The 22,398-nt window shown below is 48.2% G+C and overlaps 1 protein-coding gene across 3 annotated transcripts in view; it reads right to left on the bottom strand.

Annotated features, from left to right (window-relative positions):
* ANXA7 (annexin A7) overlaps positions 1-22,398 on the bottom strand; it is a 490,249-nt gene that overhangs the window by 188,039 nt on the left and 279,812 nt on the right. For all 3 annotated transcript variants that reach the window (XM_085603646.1, XM_085603647.1, XM_085603648.1), the window contains one exon: positions 19,987-20,081. In XM_085603646.1, the coding sequence (XP_085459772.1) occupies positions 19,987-20,081 (95 nt within the window). The remainder of the gene's footprint in view (positions 1-19,986; positions 20,082-22,398) is intronic.

The following is a 22,398-nucleotide window of genomic DNA, read 5'->3' as shown; positions in this document are numbered from 1 at the left end:
TCGGATGAATATGGGAAACTAGAACTTTAGAATCATAACTGCACTAAAATGGTGAAAAATGAACCGGTATGTCAGATTTTCGTTCTAGAGGATGGCCATGCAAAATACATAGAATCCACCATATTCACAAACATTTCCCATGGCAATTCCCACTCTGAAAACATTTAAAATTCGCTCAATATAAAGGATGTAGTACCTATATTCAGGTTGAGAAATTGGTAGAGAACCCCTTCAATTGTAATAACGGTGTGGTAGAAGGAATTTATCATCAGAAAACAATATTTTGCTCGGGAAAAATAAAAAATAAAGAAGTTCTTTGTATATGGATGTTTCCCTCTGACTTATTCACTTGAGCAAAGGTTGACGAGTAGGAGCACTCCTGGAAACGTAAGATAGTCGTATGTACAGAACTACTAGTGGGATGTTGATTAAACACTCGCTAGGTTATTAAGTTTGATCTATACGGGAGCATAGTCAGATACAGGAAGAGCTCCTATACCTGCCTCTCCCACTGTATGTATCAAGACTAGATAGAAGGATCATATTGATGCTGGAATATGCAATGTATAGTGGCAAAGAATGTATAATCTGTCTCCGAGATGCATTCCTCACATAGGTCTACTGGTCCTAGTTCCATTACCTGCTCTTTGATGTCCATAGATATTTCAACAGCTAGCAGTTGAACTGCCCATCTTTGCCCTCCATTACCATACTGTAGTCGTCGAGGAGTAGAATTCCCTCTATGAACCCCTCAACATTCCTTAAGACTTTCCCTAGAAAATTGTCTTGACCATCAATGGGAGCATACAAGTTGGCAATTGTTACAAGCCTCCCTCATACCATGACATCTTACCCTCCTATCCATTAAGGTTCCTAAAGTTTCAAAACGGAGGTATTTTGGCAATTGGGATTGCTAACCTACACGTCCTCAAAGATGCATGGCAATGGACCAGAGTGCTGTATATAATGGATCAGAATTTATGGGTTTCCTGATCTGCCTTTTCAGATGCCAGAAAGGTATGCATCTATTCCCTCCTAGCAGGGAAATTCAACCCTTTGGCATTAAGCGCTACAATACAATATTGCAATTTAGGATGGAAAAGCACCTCTTGGGTAGACGTGGTCTACGTGGTATTCTGTTGCCCTATGTCTCAAGTATCGGTCCCTCCTCATCCTCCCATCAGCTCCTCCTCAACATTCTGCAAACAGTATTAAGGTAAAAAGTCTATTAAGATACGATTCCACTGTTGATGCTGTAGAGTGAACCGGCTCATCTTCATGGCCCAGCCCCAACATGTTTAGTTCAACAAGGTCAGCAGAAGGGGAGTCTGCATGCCTGGGTCTAGATATGTGCATATGAATGTTCTTTTGTTGATTCCAAATGAACCCCATAGTCATTTTACAAGCATGTTTTTTTTTTCAAACTTATTTTTATTGAAGTTTTGACATAGTACATCTGATAACATTACCAGCATAGATTCCCATGCACAATGTTAAAGAAATGTTTACAGAATTTAAACTGTGAAGCGTCAAACACGGCGCCAGGGCTGGTCCCCAATCCAAACATAGTGGGATGCACAATTAAGGGGTACAGATGCTAATAGAACTGGGCTTACGGCAAGTCCCCACGTCTTTCACAGTGCGGCAACTAAAGCCAAAAATGTCCCATCGCCCTTTGTAGCGCACATTAAATTCCTTGTAGTCCGAGGGTATTATACAAAAAGTACTACAGTAGTATTAAAACCGCTCCTAACTATGGAGCGGTGAACATAAAATAAGGAACAACCCTGTACCATCCCCCACCCACCTCCCCCTAACATGGTGATGGCACATAGAAAAGAAAAACGTATACTGCAGGTGGTTTGACAGTTTGCACTTCATATCTGAAAGAGGTGGAGCGCCCTGATGGAGGAAGGACAAACAGCGGATGGCAGACCACGGGAGAGAAATGTGACCAGGGGACCCCCATTTGAATTAGAGATTCTTAAAATTATCCCTGAAAACGTTCGACATCCGTTCCAAGCTAAGGAGCTTCCATAATCTAGAATGCCAGAGGGAAATTGCCGGAGTTTCTCTCCTTTTCCAGGCGGCAGCTAGTGTAATCTTCGCTGCCCCTATACAGAGCCACATGATCTTTTTATCAGCCCGGGTCTGGTGTTCTAAAGATGGGTCACGAAGTCCCAGAAGGATCCCCGCCATGTTGGTTGGGATGGGGTATCCCAATATATCCTTGATATGGGCAAGGATTTCTTCCCAGTAAGGCCGTATATGCAGGCAATCCCACCAGATGTGCTGGAAGTCCCCCAGCAGACCGCAAGCATCTGTCAGAGGAATCGGGAAAGATCTGACAGAGCTTGGAGGGGTGAAGGTACCAGTCCATCATGGTCTTAAGGTGTGCCTCCCTGAGGTCAACCGAGTGGTTGAACTTCGTGATATCAGACCAAAAATGGTGCCATTCCTCTTCTGTGATATCTCGTTGTAGGATACCCTCCCACATTGACATATATCGTGGCGAAAGAGTAGTGGTGAGGAGAAACTGATATATGAAGGAAATTGTGCCTTTCATGGAATTCGCTTTAGTGAGAAAGGATTCAAATTTTGTCAGGGGACGAGTAGCCGCCTCCCAGACTTGTGGGGTAAGGGCCCAATGCATCAATTGGTTATAACGGTATCTCTGTGTTTTGCAGGTTGTATTCCCTTTTGCAGTTGTCAAAGGTAAGGGGGTCAAAGTTATGGAAAAGGTGTGTTCGGGCTCAGCATCCCCCCCTCTCGCCAAGCGTCAAATGGACCTGCCTGTAGGCCTGGAGGAAATGCCGGGTTAAAATGCAAAGGTGTAAAAAGGGAGGGAAAGGAGGTCCACCTCTCGTCACCCGACACGGAGTCCCATACCTTAAGTGTTGTGCGTGTAGGGGTGCTGATATAGGTGTTCTTAGGTCTATCATGTTTGAGACGCCAGATCAGATCCCATATGGTCCGGCCCGTCACACTGCGATCCATGTGCAACCAGTGTTTGTCTGATTCGTGTTTTGACCATTCAATCAGGACACGTAATTGAGCGGCTTTATAATATAGGTGTATATCTGGAAGTCCGACCCCACTCTCACCACTGGAGCGACGAAGTATCGTAAATGAGAAGCGTGCCCGCCTCCGTTGCCATATGAAATTCAAGATCATGGTTTTAACGCGCCGAAAGAAGTCTCTCTCTAATTCAATGGGTAGCGCTTGGAACAGATACAGAAGCTTGGGGAGAAAAGTCTTTTTTATGGCATGAATTCGACCCAACCAGGAGAGGAAGAGGGGCTTCCATTTATTGAGCTCTGCTTGGATATGTGCGAGCAAAGGGGGGGAAATAGCAGCGTAGAGTCCGTCCACTTTGGGGGGGTGATCTAGACGCCCAAGTATTGTATAGAGGAGGTGGCCCATTGGAGGGGTGTGAAAGGTTGGAGTCTATGTAATTCTGCTGGCGGGAGAGTGAGATTGAGAATGAATGATTTACCGAGATTAAACTTTGAAGCCTGCTACTGATTCAAATCGGGCTAATTCCGCTTGCAAGGGTGGGAGGGACACGGCTGGATCTGCAAGAGATAACAAGACGTCATCAGCAAAAAGGGAAATTTTGTGTTGTTCCCCCATAAAGGGAATCCCCTGTATTATAGGGTTCGCTCGAATTGCCGCTGCAAGGGGTTCGATACTAAGGGCAAAGAGTAAGGGGGAGAGGGGGCACACCTGTCTGGTACCTCTGGAATGAGAGAAGGAAGATGATTGCGCACAGTTAACCATCACCTTAGAGTGGGGTTGAAGATAATTAGCCCGGGGGGGCGTGGCTGAGCCGAGCCGCAAGATGGCCGCCGTTTAACGGGGCTCTGCCGGCCGAACACATTATCCGTCGGCCCATCCGAGTTTGCCTCATTGCCCGGGCAGCCAGAGAGGTTGGAAAGTGGTGTCAACGACCCGGTAACCTGAGGGCAGTTTTCGCGGAGGAAATCGGTGCAGTATTGCAGGCGCGCTGGCCCTGCGCTGTGCTGCCGGATAACCCGCGAGCCGCGGGTCGGCTATCGCTGCAACGCGAGTCCCCGGCTGGGGCCCTCGCTCAGACACGTGGGGCGGCCCGGCGGAGAGGACCTGCGGCGCTGCTGAGATCGGGGCCCGTGGGGCCGGTGTGCTACATCGTGAACCTGTGGCGATAACGTGCGGACCACTCCTGGAAGTATTTCGCGACCCGAGGATGCCACGGAGACTCCGGTGAGGCCTGAGCGCTGCGGAGCCGCCTGATAGTGCTGCCGCGGCTGGTGCTGCTGCCGCGGTGTGGACCGCGATCGGGGGAGCCTGAGAGGTCGGCGCTGGCCTGGCTGCTGGGGGTGGTCGCCTGCCCTTCGCTCTCCCGGCCCTGAGTGAGATTGGGGCTGTTGCCTACTGCTGCCGGAGGGACTATCGTGACAGGCCTGGTGGCGCCGCAGTCGGAGATCAGTGCACCACCAAGGGCGGCAATTCCTTGCTCCTCACGCCCAATTGGAACTTGCGGACGCTACTGGGCAGGGAGCCTTGTCTATTCGGCTGGGCGAGGGTGATGGGCCGCTCCCTCCATCTCATGCCTTGAGTCGCCACATCTGCCTGTCCGCGCAGCGGCCTGGAGCCGCGCTATCCGAGTGGTGAGGCTGACCTAGTCCTTCTCTGTCAGCGCGGTGTGCCGGTCGTCGCGGCCGCTGTGCTGGGAATTGAGTGGGGAGACCTGTGGCCCGTGGGACCTCCCGAGGGAGCGGTGCCTGACTGCGCGGAGAGTTTGCCTGTGATCGCCCCCCACCTCGATCCCGCTGGCTGATCTCCCCTGCAGGATCATGGGCAAGCCGGACAATAAACAGCCGCGGCTCCAGTTCGAGCGGAAATCCGCCCGTAATGTGGAAGTGGGGCCGGCTTCGCAGACGGTGGTCCCTGAGACGCAAATGGAGCCCTCACAAGACGAAGACATAAAGGGTATGTTTCGTGAACTAAAGGGCTGCTTGAGGGAGATTGACTCCAAGCTTGACACAATGGCACAGCGAATGGAGGGCCTGTCGCGCACAGTAGATCAACATGGGGAAAGGCTAGCGGCGGCTGAGGCGCGTATTGCGAGGAAGGCCTGGGGGACACCCGGGAACGTTTGCTGCGCATGGACAAAGTCTTGGATGTAATACGAGGGCGCAATGAGGATTTGGAAGCCCGCTCTCGCAGAAACAACGTGCGCATTCTCGGAATTGCGGAGTCCACAAATATCGGCAACATGGAGCAATTTGTGGAAGGCATGTTCCGCGATTTATTTGGGACAGAACTGTCGGCAATGTTCTTGATCGAGCGTGCACATCGAACGCTTGGACCTCGCCCGGTGCCTGGGGCACCACCGAGACCGATCCTGGCTCGCGTTCTCAATTACCGTGACCGAGACACCATACTACGGTTATCCCGGGAAAAGGGAGACCTCACTTTTCAGAACATGGCCATTTCCCTATATCCAGATTTCACACAGGCGGTGCAAGCAGCGAGGCGCGAATTCATACCTGCCAAAAAAATCTTTCAAAAAGTGGGGACCAGATATGCCATGTTGTACCCTGCCAAGTTAAAAATTCACCACAAAGGGAAGCAGCTGATATTCACGGAGGCGAAGGAGGCGCTGAAATTTGCCAGGAAAGCAGAGCGCACGAATGGGGAGCAGCGCGCAAGCCGTGCGGCCTCCCCGGTGGACAAGCTGAGTGATGTGGAATGATCTGTCGGACGTTTCTGTGACCCCTGTTATACTTCTGTGCAGCATGGCGTCATGTCACTCTGCGGATGAGTACCCATAACTTTCTTGAATGTTTATGTCTTGCTGCCTGTGGTGGGTGGGAGATGTAGAACAGGCTCACTGCATCTGGGATCCCACAGACTCCTGTTTGTACATGGTCTCTACGGGTGACACCGTTAATACTGAGGGTGATGCATAAGTCGTTGCCTGTTGTGTATGGTCTGCTTGGGGCTTTGGTAGGTAGAATGTTCGGCCACCCTATTGTTCACCGATGGGGGAGTGTGCAGGTAACCCCACGCCCTCGAAGGGATGATTCCCGTGAAACTGACTTCTTTTTGGGTTAAATTTGGGAGGGGTACAGCATCTCAACCTAATTGGGGGGTTGGAGTGGGAGGTTGGGAGGGGGGGACTGTTTTGTTTGTTGTTATTAACCTGCAGAAATGTCATACACTTTTGAAGGACGACACGGTATTGCCTCTACACATCCACGCTTTCATGCTAGGTGCCGGGACTGGTACACTGGATATCTTGCTGCTCGCCCTGCCCCTAACCCCGCGAATTGGCACACTGCTGCGTAGGGAATATTACCCACTGCTTCATTGACCGAGTTACGCTGTCTGACTTGGAACATACGAGGTCTTAATGACCACCGCAAGATTCGGTTGACACACGCGCACTTGGCCAGACACCACATCGACATATGTCTTCTACAGGAGACCCACCTGTTACAGAAAGCGGGAGACCGATTGCGACATGCTAGGTGGGGTGAGGTACACACGTCTGGATGCTCCAGCTACTCTCGTGGGGTGGCCATCTTAATACGCAAAGGATTACCTTGGCAAACATTTAAAGTAAATGCCGACTCGGAGGGCAGATATTTAATCATACTGGGGAAACTGTTCCATAAACAGATAATCCTAATTAACACTTACGGTCCCAACACAGATGACCCGGGTTTTTTCCGGACAGTCTGGCTAAAGGCACAATCCCTTGGCGCGGGGAAGTACATATGGGGAGGGGATTTCAATGCTGTACTCTCGCTGGAAAACGACAGGGAGGGTGCGGCGCGCACGCATCATCCGCACACAGCGAACCTTCTTCGAGGTCTAATGGAAGAATATAACCTGTTGGACTCGTGGAGAATCCTGCACCCCGGCGAGCGAGAGGGCACATGCTTCACCCCACACAGAAAGGCGTGGTCTAGATTGGATTTTTGGCTAATAACCCCACATATTCAAGCCTGGACGTCTGACGTGCAGCACAGAGCGCGCACTCTATCGGACCACTGTCCGGTTGAACTGGTGCTAAGGGTCCCCAAACCATACATCGCCCCATTCACGTGGCAGCTGCCTGCGCAGGCCCTGCTGGATCCGGTGTTCCGCGAGGAGGTACACCAACATATACTCGATTACTTTGAACTCAACACAAACTCAGTGGCGTCGGTGGGCACCCTTTGGGATGCATTCAAGGTGGTCATCCGGGGCCATTGCATTGCGGGACAGGCTAGAGTGCTGAAGAACATTAGAAATACACTCCAGAGACTGGAGGACCGCTTACATAATCTAGAAGTACAATATAGCTCAGACCCCTCAACGACCACTCTAGCGGAAACACGCGCCGCCCTAACGGAATACCAAGCAGAGGCGGACAGGGAGCTTAAATTTTTACATAAACACGCAACGGCGCGCAGATATGGCGAGGGGGATCGCCCGGGCAGAACACTGGCCCGGCTGCTGCGCTCACAAAGGGGCTCCTCTTACATTCCTTCTATAGAAACGACGCAGGGCGACACCGTGTACTCCCCTCCAGAGATACTGGATACGTTTAGGTCCTTCTATAAAAAGCTATACCGCTCCCGGGGTGGGCCTGACGCGGCAGACGTTTCTGATTACCTAGACACGGTTCAGTTGATCTGGTTTAATGCGCACCAAAAAGGATATTTCGATCGCCCCTTTGAAATTGACGATGTGAAGGAGGCGTTGGGGTCCTTGGCCCCTGGCAAGGCGCCTGGGCCGGACGGTCTTCCGGCACAGTTCTACAAGGAATACGCTTACATCCTCGCCCCCCGGCTGCTGTCTGTATACGCTGAGGCGGTTGAATCTGGGGTACTCCCCGCGTCGATGAGAGAGGCCCTCATTATTGCCCTCTTAAAACCTGAGAAGGCTGCCCAGAGCTGTGACTCGTATCGACCGTTGTCCCTTATAAATACAGACGCAAAGATATTTGCGAAAATGCTCGCTTTGCGATTACAACCGGTGTTGCCACTAATGATCCGCCCAGATCAATCGGGGTTCGTGCCGGGCCGTTCCACGACCCACAACTTACGGACCCTGTTTGGAGTGCTACACTACTTGGCCCCTCACGTCAAGGCCGCAGTGGTGCTATTGGACGCCACGAAAGCGTTCGATTCCCTGGAATGGGCTTTTCTGTTCTCCCTGCTGCAGCGAATGGGAGTAAGCGAAGCGTTTATCCGATATATTCGCCTGCTCTATACCAACATCACTGCCCGTGTGAGGGTGAACGGGCTTGTCTCCGAGCCCTTTGCCATCGGTAGAGGCACGAGACAAGGTTGCCCTCTGTCACCCCTACTATTCGCGATTGCAACCGAGCCCTTGGCAGCCCGGATCAGGCAACATCATGCGAACAGGGGCATTGGATTTTCATCCCGTGCGTTGACCATTTCACTGTATGCGGATGATATTACCCTTTATGTGACTGACCCACAAGATAACCTCTCCCCTATGACGAGTGAACTGATGCGGTATGGTCTGCTTTCAGGAGTGACTATTAATTGGGAGAAGTCGGTCCTCCTACCCTTAACTGAGGCGACACCCCGCTTCACGCCTGATTGCCCGCTGAAGTGGGCAGCCGGGCCGGTGCGTTACCTGGGGGTATGGGTTAGCACAGACATGCAGGAATTGTGGACGGAGAATTACGGGAGGGCCGTGCAGTGGATAGAGGAAAGAGTAGGCCGGTGGAAACACCTGCCCCTGTCCCTGGCGGGTAAGATAGCTGTGATCAAAATGGTCATACTGCCCAAGCTCCTCTACCTCTTTGTTAATATCCCCCTCCCCTTGCCTAAACACTTCTTGAATAAGATACGATCGCTCATGATCGAACTGGCGTGGGGGGGTAGACAGCCGAGGGTAGCCTGGGAGACGCTCACCCTCCCACAAAGACAGGGAGGTATGGCGGCGCCAGACTTCGCGCTGTATGCGTATTGTGCGCAGGCGCAGTTCCTGCACTACTGGGTACACCCCACGCCTTATCAGCCGCATGTGGCGATAGAGGCGGACATGGTTGGCCCGCTACCGCTCCGCACTGCCCTATATGCGCCACACAAGAGCAGGCGGAATGAAATCGATACGGTGCGTGCGCTTCAGTGGGCCTGGGACGGACTGCGCCGCCGGGCCAAGTTAGATCTTCTTTATACGTCGGCAATCCCTCTGCGCGGGAACCCCATGTGGCCCCCGATACAGAGCATGAAAACGGGAGAACGCGCAGCGTCCCGGGGTCTCCATACGGCGGGAGACGTCTTTCCTGATGGTGTCTTCATCACGTTGCCACAGATGTGCGCTGCGGAGGCCCCGACGGCGCTTGACGCCCTGCTTCATCACCAGCTTCGCCACACATGTCGGGCACTGTTCCCTACATTCCCGGAGCCGCCGCCAAGTCTGATGGCTCTGGAGAATGTCCTGAAGGTGGAATCGGGGCGCAAGCTAATTTCCCGTCTATATAGCCGCATGCAAAGCGATCATCCAGTGGTGACCCCGGTGGCGCGCGATCTGTGGAGCGCTGCATTGGGAATTGACATTCTCGATGCCCACTGGGACCTATGCTGCAGAATGCTTGAGACACTATCCCCTAACTACAGACTCCGGCTTATCCATTTCAAGTACATACATATGATATATTGCACCCCACGCAGACTTCATCGTATAGGCTTACGAGACACGGACAATTGTTGGAAATGCACTGCGCGTGGCGCCGACTTCTTGCATATGGCGTGGGAGTGTCCCATGATCGCCTCCTTTTGGGAAGAGGTGCTGCGTCTAGTGTGCCTCATTACGGAGCTTCCGATCCCATGTACCCCTCAGACGGCACTGCTGGGGATCCTACATATGGTCAAGCCTAAACATCGCCGACTGCCGGCCATGCTCCTCCTACTTGCTAAGCGCCAGGTTGCGATACACTGGGGGGCTACCACAACGCCTACTATTAGGGAGTGGCTTAAGAGTGTCGTATACTGCCAGACGCAGCTCACCCTATTCTGGGAGCTCCTGCCACCACGCACGCGCCCGCGGGACATATGGGGCCCTTTCTCACAGTGGTTAACTCACACACCGCTCAATCCGTTGTAGTGCGCTGACCCTCGCGCCGGATGATTGGGGGGAGACAGATGTCGAGATTGATGGTGGGTTGCAGTGGCTGACACTGAAGATGTGGGAGATGTTGGGGGTGTATTGGGGGCTGGGACGAGGGGAGAGTCTGCTCTTGATTCTTGCTCTGGCACTATTGTGTGGATACCTATCGGCAATATGGACATCGTTGTATATGGAGGTAACTGTCTCGTCTATACTGGATTCTACACATTCTGCAGTGTATTGTGTTTGTACTGTTGTTGAAATGCAAATAAAAAGAAATTTAAAAAAAAAAAGAAGATAATTAGCCCGAATCATAGTGAGAAATGTGGGTGCAATGCCGAAAGCAGTCAGGGTACGGAACATAAACTCCCAGTCCACCCTGTCAAAAGCTTTGTCCGCGTCCAACCCGACAAGGACTGAAGGAATCCGACGTCTGGTGGCCTTATCAATTAAGTGTACAATACGACGGGTGTTGTCATGCGTTTGGCGCCCCTTGATAAATCCCGACTGATCCGGGTGTATAAGGTCGGGCATAAGATCGTTCAACCGTGCAGCCAAGATGGTGGAGTATAATTTTGCATCAAGGTTGAGCAGAGCGATAGGCCGGTAGGAAGCGCAAGCCTCAGGATCTTTCCCCAGCTTAGGAATAACCGTAATCACGGCTTCTGATAGAGAGCACGAGGTGAGGCCTTCCTCTGCCATCTTATTAAAGAGCCGGGTAAGATGCCGGATGATGTCGGGGGCAAAGGTTTTATAGAATAGAGCGGTATATCCATCTGGACCTGGAGCTTTATGTGGTTTGAGAGCCTGGATAGCCGCGACAACGTCTTCGGTGGTGATAGGGGTGGAAAGGAGCTCATTCCATTCTGGGGAGACCTGCGGGAGGTGAAGGGAATGGAGGTAGTCACGCTGGGCGTCGGGATCTAAGTGATCGCCGGTTTAGAGAATTCTGTAAAAGGACCCGAAGATGATCGCTTTTGTCTCGTCGCTATGGGTGAGATCACCCTGTGGTCCCCGAATACCGCCAATGTATTCCCGTACCCATTTGTCCTTAAGTTGCCTTGCAAGGTGTTTGCCCACCTCGTTACCTTGGGAATAAGATAGATGACGTAATTTCAATAGCGTAAATTCTGCCCTGTTATCGTAAATGGCTCGGATTTTGCCCCGAAGCGCTGTCAAACCACGGAGGGTTTGCCTAGTGGGGTTTAATTTGTGAGCCCGTCTGTGGAGGCCAATTCCGACTCTAACTGTTCCCTTTCTTTGGTGCGGTGTGAGTTTAATGCGGAGTTAAGGGAAATACATTTCCCCCGGAAGAACAACTTAAAGGTGTCCCAGGTGGTAAACTCCGATGTGTCTTCTGGATTATTAATGTCAAAGAATTCGGTAATAGCCTCCCTTAGTTTTGTGCAGGAGTCCTTATCACGCGTAAGGACAATCGGGAAGTACCACCCGGGAAGACAAAGATCGCTAGTAGGCTATGGTCAGAGATTGAAAGAGGGAATGTTTTGGCTTCTTGTAAGTCACCTAAAAGGGATTGGCTAATAAAGATATAATCAAGGTGTGAGTATGTGCACGTGTGAATAGAATGTGTAGTCTCGAGTGGTAGGGTAGAGGGTACGCCAAGAATCTAGGAGTCCCATGTCCTGGAATTGTTGTCGGACGTCGGCGGCGAAGGAGCCCATGTCTGGGCGTTGTGGGTGGGTGCTGTCCAGATCTTTCTGCCATGTTAAGTTGAAGTCGCCCATGAGTACTAACGGCCCCTCTGAAAAATCTAATATTTTCTCTAAAAAAGGTGTGTAGGAAGGCCGTCTGGCCAGTGTTGGGGGCGTACACCGCTACGAAAGTGCTGAGTGTCCTCATCAAACGGCCCTTTACCATAATCCAGCGACCATCCTTATCGTGTTGTACATCTATAGGTTGAAATTTGGTGGAGGAACGGAATAGGATTGCGACCCCCTGTGTTTCGTTAATGCTGAGGATCTATAGATCATGGGGTAGTGTTTATGGTAGAGCCGAGTGTCCTCGTATCATGCGAGGTGTGTTTCCTGAAGGGCCTCCACATCTAGGTGGTGATCAGTGATGTAATTCCATACCTTCTGTAGGAGAGTAGGATCTGCACTTATGTTGTCCCCACTTTTTTTCTGATGTTAACACTGGTTTCTGGCTATAGTCTTGCTGGGTCCCTGCTAATCAGGGCCCCAGCCTCTCTGTTCTCTCTAAACAACTTGGAGTGCATATTAGATGCACTAGTGATTGGATACTGTGGTACCTTAAGGCCCCTAGTATATGGTACCTAAGGTACCAAGGGCATAGGTACTTCACAGGCATACCAGGGGCTGAAGCATGTAGTGTGCCACCCCTGGGAAGCAGACTAAATCGGACACCACAGGCCTGCTACTGCAGCCTGGGTGAGGTAGTGTTAGCACTCCTCACTGAGGTATAGGTTCCCTATATCTCACCTTACACACACACATATAAACCTATCAGCCACCCCTAAGGCAGGCCCTATCAATCCTGAGGGCAGGGTGCTTGGTTTTACATGTGAGGGGGTGCCTCTGCCAGAGCAGGGCCCCTCTGCAGCCCTCAGAGTCTATTCTCTGTAGCTGTTTGTGGATGCGGTTAAACCATATACTCTTAAGTGCATTATAACCTAGCGGTAAATGCTAACTTTGGGATAGCTGCATCAAAACATGTCGTGTTTGGTGTCAAACGCCTTGGAATCATACCCCCACACCAGTAACTGGTGTGGGTGTATGATCCCACCCTTCTAGAGGGATAGACATGTACCTACTGTGGAAACACGGTAGAAATCTGAAAGAGCCTGGCATCACAAAATGGATGCCACCAGCACAGACACTGGGCTGCCCTCCTGCTGCTGACTGAAACTCGTAGTGGAGGAGGCCCAACAATAGGCATCCTGTCACAGGGAGGTGTCACCACCTTCCAAACAGGATTTAGTGTATTGGAGCTGGGTGGGTGCACTCCTAGAGTGCTTTGAAGTCCTGCACTGGGGGAGCAGTAGGCTCCTCTGTGCATATGCCAGCTCAAACCGGTTCAGGGGCTACCTGCCCCTGCTCTGGTGAGAAACTGGACAAAGGGAAGTGGGTGTAACCACCCACTCCCCTGTGCCTCCCGGAGGAGTGGTCATAGAGCTAGTCCCTCCCTTTCCTTTAGTATAAGATAGGGAAACCTTGCCATTGCAAACTAGATATCCCTGGACGACGCTCTACAAGAAGAATCCTGGACCTTCGACGTTCCACTACCTTTGGAAGACTGAAGAATCTCCCTTGGAGTCAAGGAGTGACTCCCCTGCTTGGCAGGCACCAAAACTTTGAATCAAAGGTTGCAAACTTTCCCGCTCCCGCCGGAGTCCAAAGTCCCTGCAGCCCCGGAAGTGGATTTCCTGACTTCGACGGCCATTGTGAGTCCCCAGCAAACCTGAGGCGAGTGGACCCCACGAGTGACGAGAAACAGCAATACCCGGGTACCGTGCACTATTGTCAAGTGCCACCCCTTCACGACGTTCTACGAACTTGTGCATTGGACTACGTGTGGTCCAAGCCTCCAGCAGGATTTCCACTGAAGATCAGTGGCCTACCTCGTCCCGAGTGACCGTGGGCTCCTGTAAAGTGAATCCTCACGAGGAGTCTTCGCGATCCCTTGCCCGTTGGCTGGTGGGTGCCCTGAAGACTTTCTCATCGAACCAAAGGGCTCCCCTGGTTGCTCCAGGCCTGCCCTGACTTACCCTCGCTGGATGAGTCCCTCAGACCTTGCTGGTCTGCACCGCCGACTTTCTTCACATTCCACGAGACTTGCTGTTGCCAAGGCTTGTTGGCTCCAATCCGGTTGCCGACACCTCAATAAGCTGCAGACATCGTGGGACACTCCGAATCCAGCTCCTGGTCGTCGTCGACGCCTCCTGCACCTCGTGGCTGAAGAGTCAAGACACCCGTGAATCACCTGAAATCACCTGACTACCGTGGGCATCCATCTTCCTGGCCCCAGGTCACTGGCAAGTGGCTGTGAACACTGTCCCTTCTGCTTTCAGGTCTTCCTTCTTCTGAATCCAGCCTTGGATTCCACCGGACACTTCTCCAGTCTTCACAAGCAGCAAATCTTTTTCGGCTTCCATTGAAAACGACGCCGCGACCCGACACCAAAAGACACCTATGCACCCGGCTTCCCTGGGTGAGGTAACTCGTGCACTCCGGTGCTCCTGTGTGTGTTGGCCCTCGAAGTACTTAACTTGTAAGGGGCTTGCTTGTAGACTCTTCCGAAGTACCCTAAAACTTTAAAAATCCAACCGCCACTTGCTCCATTGAAATCAATAGGGAGACCGCGGCTGTGTTCTCACACTGCACGCGTCTCCCGTAGGTCCTTTACTTACCTGCCTTGGGTGGATTAGTGAGGCCCCAGCGATTCTAAAGGCCCTAGGCCTTGTCCCCTTGGAAGTCGACATTCCTATACCTCTTTTTTAGTATAAGGTCTGGTACGCCCCTAGGGACCCAGCCATATAAGTGCTTAATTTGTTGTGAAACATTGACTTGTGCATATGTTCCTGACTTCTAAGCTCATAAAGAGATTAGTAGAGTGTGTCTAGAAATAAATACATATATATTTTATATATATACCTGTGTGGTGTCCATTCATTTGGTAATTCAAGAGATTATAAGGTAAAACAAGCTGCTTTACATTCCTCAGAGACTTAGCCTGAAGGCTGCTCTCCACAGCTACCACTAGGATAGCTTTCTTTAAAAGGTGGTCTTAAACCTATCTACCATAAGAGTCGAATTGAACTGGTGCAAGGTGGCCACTTTAACTACTGACCAGCATATGCCAGGCCAACTTCTCACACCTTCTGACGCTTCTGAGGCGAGTTAAGACCCTTGTACCTATGGTAAGTGCCATAGTGTTAGTAGGTGAAGCAACATCACAGTAAAAGCATCGCCAGGCCTGTTAGGGCCCGTATCGTCATATGTCCCTGAGAAGAAGTCCACCCCCCTCTTATGTGAAAAAGAATTACTGTGCAATCTTGAAGCTGATCTTTACCAAGTATTAAAAAGCCGCCACCATTTCCCACCCACCCCCTCCCTACAAACCCCGAAAGGAGAAAAAAAAAAACTAAAACTGAACCATTGTAAAAGCAACACAAAATGCATCAACAATATTCCTTCAGGGGTAGTAAAACCCCACAGGAGTACGAGGAGGTGACAGGACTGAGGTTCCAGTCCGTGCTCCTTCAGGAGCAATGCAAAGGAAATCAACAGCAAAGCCACTGCGATGTGCCACCGAGTCGTCGCTAAGGCGAACCTTTACTTGCTTTAGGTATGACCTGGCCCCTTGTGTCCGCATCAATACCTAAAAGACTGACCTGGAGGAAGAACAAGTAGGTGAAAGATACTAATGAGACTAAGCACAGCACACTTAATCAACATAAGAGGGGAAGTCCACAACGCTCAGTTTCAATCGTGGGGTTGGGTGCCAGACCCCAGTGTGTTTGCAACTTGTTTGGGTTAATCACGTTCAATGTTGTTTTGTTTTTCGAGAGATTGTTTAATGTACCGAAGGCTTTCGTAAGCTGCGTTAAGATAAAGGCTGAAACATGTGAGAATGTAGAGGGAACATGGGAACTCCTTTTGCCCTGGAATGCTTGCATGGAAGGTTGCCAAATCCAGTAAGTTTCCTTGACACAGAGGGAAGGACTTTCAAACCTTCTAGTGTCTTTTGAGGCTATAAAGCTGAGGGTTGTTGACTTAGAAACTGTGATTTTGGAATCCAAATGGGGACGGGCATGTCTACTTCGGTACAGCGGAAACCTGGGTGCTGAGGCTCTTCACCCCAGCTGTAAATCCCCTGGTCTGGAGTGGGCTAAGATGCAGTGTTTGCTCCAGGTGAAGTGTCTGATTTCTAATTATTGCCATTGTGATGTGTGGCCAGTGGCTATGATCATTTGAGGTGTTTTCTTTGTGATGTGTGAGTGAGTCAGAGAGTACATCCAAGGTAATCATTTGATGTGTTTAGTGTAAATATCTTTGATTTCTTGCAGGATGTCCAGTATTATTTGCCGCTTTTTTATTCATTATGCATAGTCATGCATTTAACAGTTAAATTTGCCAATTGTGTTATTACTGCACATATATATATATATATATATATATATATATATATTCACTTAAAAAACCATAGGTTTCACACATGTTATAGTTAGCTGGACATTTCACTCGTGAAAAACCATTGAAATTCCCCCGTTATAGTTAGTGCAGGCAACTATAACTCACGCGACCGCAATCCTCTGCTGATGATATTACATCACTGTATTTAGACACTTATTTACCCATGTCTTCTTCCATTAATTTTTAGCTATACATATATTAGAAATTTTTTTTTTTTCAGAAAGACACATGTCATCAGTGATGTAATATCTGACGTCATCAGCAGAGGATTGCGGTCGCGTGAGTTATAGTTGCCTGCACTAACTATAACGGGGGAATGTCAATGGTTTTTCACGAGTGAAATGTCCAGCTAACTATACATGTGTGAAACCTATGGTTTTTTAAGTGAATTTGCAAGGTTTTTTAAATGCTAATTCCCAACTATAACGTGTGTGAAACCTATGGTTTTTTCAGTGAATTTGTACGTTTTTTAAAATTTTAAGTTATGTATTTTTTTTTTTTTAAGGTTTTTCACCGTGCGCGTACCGTACGCGCACGGTGCGCTTCGCGCACCGCGCGCCCACGTTACGCAGTTCGCGGAATTTTTCCGTTTCTCCCGTACGCGCACGCTACGCGTACTCCGCGATTTTTCGCAAAAAAATTAAAGGAAATTTTGGCCCTTGGGGGTCCTTCTGGGACCCCCTGACAAAGGCTAGGGGGTCAGGAACTATCCACCCTGCCCCCTTTTCACGTTCTCCACCTTTGTTTTTCACCCCCTCAGACTGCGAGAGACAAAATGGCGGCCGACACTTCCTGGTTTCGACTGATTCGAATGTTTACTAAGATCTAACAACCAATCAGAATCGCGCTCGCGCGCGGCAGCATGCGCGTACGGTAAGTTTTACCGTACGCGCACGGTGCGCGCTTACAGATATATATATATGCTTTTAAATGCTATTTTCTCAGGAAATACTGAACAGATTTACACCAGACCTGCAAAAGGCACATCCCTGACCTGAGGACTACCTCTCTGCCAAATTTCAAGTAATTCTGTTCAGCCGTTCGGGCTGTAGCTTGGTCTAAAGGTCCTATGGAAAAATGCATGGGGAAAACACGTTTTGGGACCCCCCCTTTTTCTCAGCCCGCGCTTGACGAATCCCCCCGAGACTTTCAGGGAAGGAGCGGAGCGCCCCACCTATTTTGAAAATTTCGCGAGGATTCGTCAATCGGCGCCAAAGTTATTCCAAATAGAATGTTGCGGATTTCCTATGGAAACACGATCCTAACTGTAACTATCTACTGGTGACCGCCAGTAGATATATATATATATATATCAATGCACGCCGTTATCCCTTCGTACTCCGTACTTGGAAAAACACAGCAAACCACGAACAACTCTTGAGCTTCACCACAGTTCTTTATTTGGAGCATTAGCCAAACGACCGACTCTAGAGTCGGTCGTTTGGCTTATGCTTTATTTCAGATAAAAAAATAAAACATCAAGCACAGTTTACAATCACAATAAAATGAAGCTATACACAATATAGGAACAACAGAAGATTGTAGTGGGGAAAAGATCCACGCAACTCCGGTGAGGTGATGCAGGCAGTTATTAGGTTTAAGAGTGAATAATGGAGCCCATCCACTAGCGTCCTTCCAGTCTTGTGATCCCGCAGTAACTGCCAACCCGGAAAGTCCAGGACTACTCGGCTACTCTGAGATACTCGGAGCAGGGAACGTGGAAACACACTCAGAAGGTGCACTCAGGAGCGTACGTACACGCAATAGCCAATGACATCATGAATGTAAACAATAAAACAATGAAATATGTGTTACATGTAACTTTTAAATTCCACAAAGATGCTTGCAAAAGTTGAGTCTGTAAATCTGAGTCTCCGTATTTCTGTAAATCCAAGATAATCATAGTAAACTTTTTTTTTTTGTGTGTTTAAAGCACAAGAAGTAGTTTTTATATGGGTGCTTCCTTTGGACCTACTTGTATCAATGTGTAGACCCCTTTCCTCCACAAACAAATTGCTCCAAGAGATTTAACAATCTTTGTAATGTATTCTGTTTTTTGGCTAACAACACAGCATAATATGCAATAACAATATTGAATCTTATTTCCCTTGATTTTTGGAACATTTCATTAACTGATAATCAAACGCACCAAAGCACTGACAAAGAAAGAAAACGTCAACAGCACGGGCACCAGCCAGCACTCCTGTGCAAACTTTCATTAATTCCCTGCTATTTCCATCTCTTACTCAGGCAGTCGTCCAACGATTTTTTTGTTCGCCGTTTGAATTGAAATATAGCACTGATTTTCCCTACTAACTGTATCAAAACTTGTCTACAGGTCAATTAAAGCAATTTTATTTGCATTAGCATGCACTGTTTTAGGTAAGAAGAGATACAAAGTCAGTTACTGATCATCAGTATTCTATTTGGCTTAAAAATTCACAATGATGCTCAAACCAATTTCCCTCATTCCCTAGGCCTCTAGCACGCTTTCAGACAGAACTCTACTGAAAACCTTTGTTGACGTGTTCATGTGGAAGATTCACTAACAGAATGACAATCTGTCCCGATTTGCCATTTTAAAAATGAGGACCATTTTGGCTTTTTGCCACATGCCTGGTGAGCACTGAAGTGTAATAACAAAGCAAACAACTCTTCGTAAAACAGGCACCCAAACCTCAAGCATGCATTTCATTAACTCTAGGAGAAACAGTCCCTGTCTATTTTTTTCCCCCTTACTATCACATTCTACCTTTGCTAAACAATAAATGGGCAAACAAGAGTGGTTTTATTAACCACAATCAAAAGCGAGGTAGTGTCCCCCGCACTTATACTCCACTCCTGTTTCAATATGTCCCTCACACAGAGGTACAAAGTGGGCATGCCAACCTGCAGTAGTTGTAAAACAAACATGTTTTTTTCTACTGAACCTTTTGCTATAGCTCCCCAGAAGCCTCTCAGCTCTTTGCATTGTGCTGCTTAGCATAGGTTTCCCCATTTTCCTCTTTAACATACTTTTTCTTTTGCATGAATATATATGTTCACTTCCTAGAAATCTCTTTTGTTGGCTTACACCCCCATCGTAGTTCTTATGGCCTGAATTGGTGTTACCACCTTCTTTACATTAATCTTCATCAAACCAGCATGGCAAAGGCACCGCATTTGATGCTTTTACCGTTGGTGCAGAACTTGGCCATGATTCTTTGATATTTTCTATCAAGTCATAGTCCTCCATTATCACCGGATTCCGAGCAACAAACAATTCTCATCAGATGGGAAAGTCAATGACTAATGAACTAAGACAGTTTGCTTGGTCAAGGTTTCCAGATGTAAAATACAGAAAACCGAGGCCTAGCTGTGTTTGTGAAATTTACTAACATTGTGTCCTGGGAATATATATGTGAAACAATTGCTTTGAGCTTTTTACATCCTTTAAAAGGATCAAATTTATAAGGAGTAATTTGCCAGTTTGAGCCCAAAATGAAAGAAGCGGTATTTACACCATTTAAACAGTATACATTATTCATATGTGCATTATGCTTGAAATTAATGTATATGCTTGGGCAAAGCATAAAATAAAAGGAGACCTAAATGTCAGTCAAATAGTTTATATAGTTTAATGACTGTTCATTACGGTAATGTTGCTTACTCTTTTGAAAATTGTGTTTATTGGACAGACTTGATATAAAATTACCTTGCCATATGCAGTCTTAAAAGCAGCCTTAATTTTTTGTCTTTGATCACCCGAGCGATTGGCAATAACATCTACGATGGCTTGCTCATCAGTTCCTGAAAGACAAACAGAAAAAATTATAAAATCGCTCTATGTGAGACTTCGAAATTTAGATTTTTTTAAATTTAATGTGTTACGAAGCACTTGTCACTTTTATTCAAAACATGAAACCTAATTAGCCGTTCAACAGTGCTAACTCAGCAAACCATCAGTGTACTGGACATCTGGTCTGTTTCAGGTTTTCAATCGCCATCCCATTCTTTTCTCTCTACTTATCCTCCACCTCCTTTCCTTTATTTCTATTCTCTGCTGTTTCCTAAAGGGGAGAGGAGTGATCAGCATATGTCTGGGTAAGGGATCATTTCCCAGATGTAGATCCTCCTGCTTCACTATGCTTTGGTACTCTTGCTGAAGATTAGGGAAAGGTAAGAAGGGAAGATGGTGGACAGATAAGAGCATGAGCAAAGGGACAAGAAGCACACAAGGATGCTTATTTTATGCTGTCGCTACTATTTCTTATTATATTAAAAAGACACAAAATAGCAAGACGTTGAGTTTTACAAATCGTTATTTAAAAACAAATCTACAAAGTTGGAAAAAGATTTACCTTGCCACAAATCAAGTTCTTGATCTAATTTCCAGAGAACACAGACTAATTATCAATTATTTGGGAGCAGTAAACTGCCTACATTGCTCCTTATGTTCCCTACAATTCACGTAATTTTTAGGAACTCCTTTTAGACTATCATGGAAAGTTTAACCTGACTTCAGAGTTTTCTTTGGTCTTCTTCGGACAATCCAACAGTTAATCTATATAGTATTCAGAAAATGAACTTCTGTTTTAATCCTTCGCTCCGCCAAGAAAGAGCACGGGAAACAGCCTGGCTACTTTTTAATTAAATGGAAATGAAAATGAGCAGATACCCACCAACTCAGAGTACGCTTGCTGCTGATAATTGCCAATACTCTCCCTTTCAAATGAAAAAAACTGCTGTTATACAGTACCAGCCCATGTACTGCACGGCAGACAATTTGAATTATGGTAGGATCAACAATTAGATCAAGAAAAGACGGGGTGGTTTGGTTGCCACTTCAATTGTGACCTTTTCATCTCCTTCCATCATTTCATTACTTTAATGGCCACAACAGGATGCTACAGCTTTGAAAGTGTAAAATGTCTCTCTCTGGCTCATCCACGAGATGCGCAGTTGTGTGCAGCGGGAACCGCCCACAGAGTACGTCCCGCTGCTGGGGTTGGAAGCATCGGGCAGCTGAGTCTACAGTTACCTGGGGACGCTGGCTCTGCTGGGGGGGTCCTCCAGGGTGCTGTCTGGTGGGGTGGGATTCTGGGGTTGGCATTCCAGGGGTCAGCTCGCCGTGCATCCTGACAGGCATGCAATGCCATCGCCATGATGGTATGGGGCTTTCTAATGTTTTCCCCAATCCTTCATTGTTGCCGTTTAATATTTTCCTATGGATCTTTCCTAATCTAATATGAAGGGGTTTTACTTCCTCTTGACATTTGATTTCTTCCAGGTCTTTTCTTCCTATTTAGAGGCTTTGGAGGAATTATCCAGTATGTTGCAATGCCCCCGGATTCCTGGTTTTGTCTTCCTTCTTCATTCCCAGCCTGCTGTTGCTGTACTAGTGAATTCAGGAGGTTTTGTCTGCCTTGTCACTTTTTAGGTCTCGCCTAGCGTTGCAGCTTGTAATTGGGAATAGGGCTTTTTGGTTACCGCCCGGTCGCTTTTTGGGACGGCCCATCTGGACTGGCCCACGCCATCTTTGTTTCCCGTGATCTAGGAGGGTGTGTTGGTAGCTTGTTTACTGTTTTCTGATTGGATTTTGTGCTTTTTTGTTACCGCCCTGTATTTTTTTTGTACAGCCCATCCGGACTGCTTCGTACATTGGCGGACACACACACACAGAAGGGCCGGTAGTACGCTTATTGTCTAGGGTCTGCAAATGTTAGATCACCGTCTTTGTTTCTTTGTACAAGTTTTTGGGTTTTTATTTTATTTTCTGCAAGTCTTGCGTGAGAATAAAATAGATGGGGTTTGTCTGTAGGGCTTTTAGCGGCTACTGGTGACACCTCCCATGGTGTCACGGCCCTTTTTAGGTGTCGCCTAGCGTGGAAGCTCGCATGCGCTGCTCGCTCTGTTAGCCATGCAAATAAGAAATTACATATGTCACCCTGACCCCTACTAACATGAAAATATGAAGCAAATGTTCCAAGTCGTGTTAGAAACCTCCTTTTATCTGGGGTCAAACTTTACGCTGATTAACTCCGAATGTTCTTTGGCGGGACTGCCAGTCTCCACACGCTGCATGTAAAAATATGTTCTGTATATCTGTTGCGCCCACCAATTCGTG

Source organism: Triturus cristatus, chromosome 1_2 (assembly GCF_964204655.1).
Source record: "Triturus cristatus chromosome 1_2, aTriCri1.1, whole genome shotgun sequence".
Classification (NCBI taxonomy): Eukaryota; Metazoa; Chordata; class Amphibia; order Caudata; family Salamandridae; genus Triturus; species Triturus cristatus.
Note: the sequence above shows the minus strand (reverse complement) of the source record. Positions and strands in the feature narration are given on the sequence as shown.